Consider the following 2326-nt stretch of genomic DNA (forward strand, 5'->3'; position numbering starts at 1 on the left):
ACAACAAACAAACAAACACAAAAAACGAAACCTGTTAGAGTAGAAACCAATCACAGCTTTTGAGAATAAGTGCCCAGGGAAGTATCAGAAGAACCAGTGTGATCACATAGAAGATAAGAGATTCGAAGGGAGGAATATTGTGACATGTTAATTAATGAAAAATAAGAAAATAAGTTTGAAAAGTGGCTTATATTTGGTGATATATTTGTGGTAACAGAGAGTGTTGTTACAAATAATGAGAATGAAATAAATTATTGCAGAACAGTTAGCAGACCATATATCATAGAAATATCTTCATTTTCATTCAGATTTTTAATGGACACTGTTATTTTTTTCCTAAAGGTACTGGACACAGACCATGACAGGAAGAAATCAAACTGTCATCTCATACTTCTTCCTCCAGGGCCTGCCGGTTGAGCCAGAGCAACAAAACCTATTCTTTGCCCTGTTCCTGGCCATGTATCTTACCACCGTCCTGGGGAACCTCCTCATCATTTTCCTGATTCGCCTGGACTCTCAACTCCACACTCCCATGTATTTGTTTCTCAGCAATTTGTCTCTGTCTGATATCTGTTTCTCTTCAGTGACCATTCCCAAATTGTTGCACAACATGCTGAGCCAAGATCCATCCATCCCCTACGCAGGCTGCCTGACCCAGATGTACTTCTACCTGTTTTTTGCAGACCTGGAGAGCTTCCTCCTTGTGGCCATGGCCTATGACCGCTATGTGGCCATCTGCTTCCCCCTGCACTACACCACCATCATGGGCCCCAAGCTCTGCCTCTCCCTGGTGGCTCTGTCCTGGGGGCTGACCATGTTGCATGCCATGTTACACACTCTGCTCATGGCCAGGTTGTGTTTTTGTGCCGACAATGTGATTCCTCACTTTTTCTGTGACATGTCTGCTGTGCTGAAGCTGTCCTGCTCTGACACTCAAGTTAATGAGTTAGTGATATTTATCATGGGAGGGCTCATTCTGGTCATCCCGTTCCTACTCATCATCACGTCCTATGCACGAATTGTTTCATCCATCCTCAAGGTCCCTTCTGCTAGAGGTATTCACAAGGCCTTCTCCACGTGTGGCTCCCACATGGCTGTGGTGTCACTGTTCTATGGGACAGTTATTGTTCTCTATTTATGCCCATCAGCTGATAAATCTCCTGTGAAGGACATAGTCATGGCTATGATGTACACTGTGGTGACACCCATGCTGAACCCATTCATCTACAGCCTGAGGAACAGAGACATGAAGGGAGCCCTGAGAAGAGTCCTTTGTAAAAAGAAAACTTCCTTCTTTATATGATGGTGAAACTTGAATTTTTATATATTTGTTAAATTTATTGGAGTGCCATTGGTTAATAAGATTTTATAGGTTTCAAGTGTACATTTCTATGATACATGAAACAAGATGAAATACTGCCATTTGCAACAGTATAGATGGGCTTTGAGAATATCATGCTAAGTGAAATATGTCAGACAGAAAAAGTTAAGAACCACGATTTCTTTCATATGTGGGATATAAAATGGAATTCTTGTACAATTATATCCAGTGACATAATATTGATATTATTATTGGGATATTAACTATGATTCTTTTAAAATATTGACCTTTTAAAAAAATCTTTATTGTTGACATTTTACAGATGTCCCTCACCTTCCCCCGTTATCCCCTTCCACCCAGTTCCTGCCCTGCCTCGGGCCTTCACCACCCTATTGTCTGTGTCCGTAGGTAATGCATATCTATACTAATAAAAGCCTAAGTGGCCCTTGCCTGTGATGTCGTCACAAGATTGGCACCACAAGATGGCCGCCACAAAGATGGCCACATGCACAACTGAGGTGGCGCCCGCCCACTGCTTTGTGCAGTGAGGCCTGGGGGTCTCATGGCTCCACGTGGCAAGAGGAGGCGGGTTGCGGCAGGGGAGGGCAGTTGTGGGTGATCAGGCTGGCAGGGGAGGGCAGTTGGAGCGATCAGGCCTGCATGGGAGCAGTTAGGTGTCAATCAGGCTGGCAGGGGAATGGTTAGGGGGCAATCAGGTGGATAGGCAGAAGCCGTTAGGGGCAATCAAGCAGGCAGGCAGGCGAGCAGTTAGGAGCCAGTGGTCCTGGATTGTGAGAGGGATTTCCTACTGCCGGTTCTGACATCCTCCGAGGGGTCCAAGATTGGAGATGGTGCAGGCCAGGCTGAGGGACACCAAACCCCGACCCCTGTGCACAAATTTCATGCACTGGGCCACTAGTATGCATATAAATTCTTTGGTTAATCTCTTCCTGTTCCCCCTTCCCTCTTGAGATTCGTCAGTCCCATGTTCCCATGCCTCTGGTT

General features: G+C 45.3%; 1 protein-coding gene across 1 annotated transcript; it reads left to right on the plus strand.

Annotated features, from left to right (window-relative positions):
* Positions 1 to 358: 358 nt before the first annotated feature.
* Positions 359 to 1303, plus strand: LOC138994173 (olfactory receptor-like protein DTMT). The gene has a single exon (XM_070393878.1). The coding sequence runs from the start codon at positions 359 to 361 to the stop codon at positions 1301 to 1303; it is 945 nt and encodes a 314-aa protein (XP_070249979.1).
* Positions 1304 to 2326: the final 1023 nt, after the last annotated feature.

This window comes from Myotis yumanensis, unplaced genomic scaffold, assembly GCF_028538775.1.
Source record: "Myotis yumanensis isolate MYYU_CA2020_CCGP unplaced genomic scaffold, mMyoYum1.0.hap1 SCAF_16, whole genome shotgun sequence".
Classification (NCBI taxonomy): domain Eukaryota; kingdom Metazoa; phylum Chordata; class Mammalia; order Chiroptera; family Vespertilionidae; genus Myotis; species Myotis yumanensis.

Bases quoted from the DNA above. Each gene is read 5' to 3' on its own strand.
- LOC138994173 (XM_070393878.1), top strand. From the start codon at position 359: ATGACAGGAAGAAATCAAACTGTCATCTCATACTTCTTCCTCCAGGGC.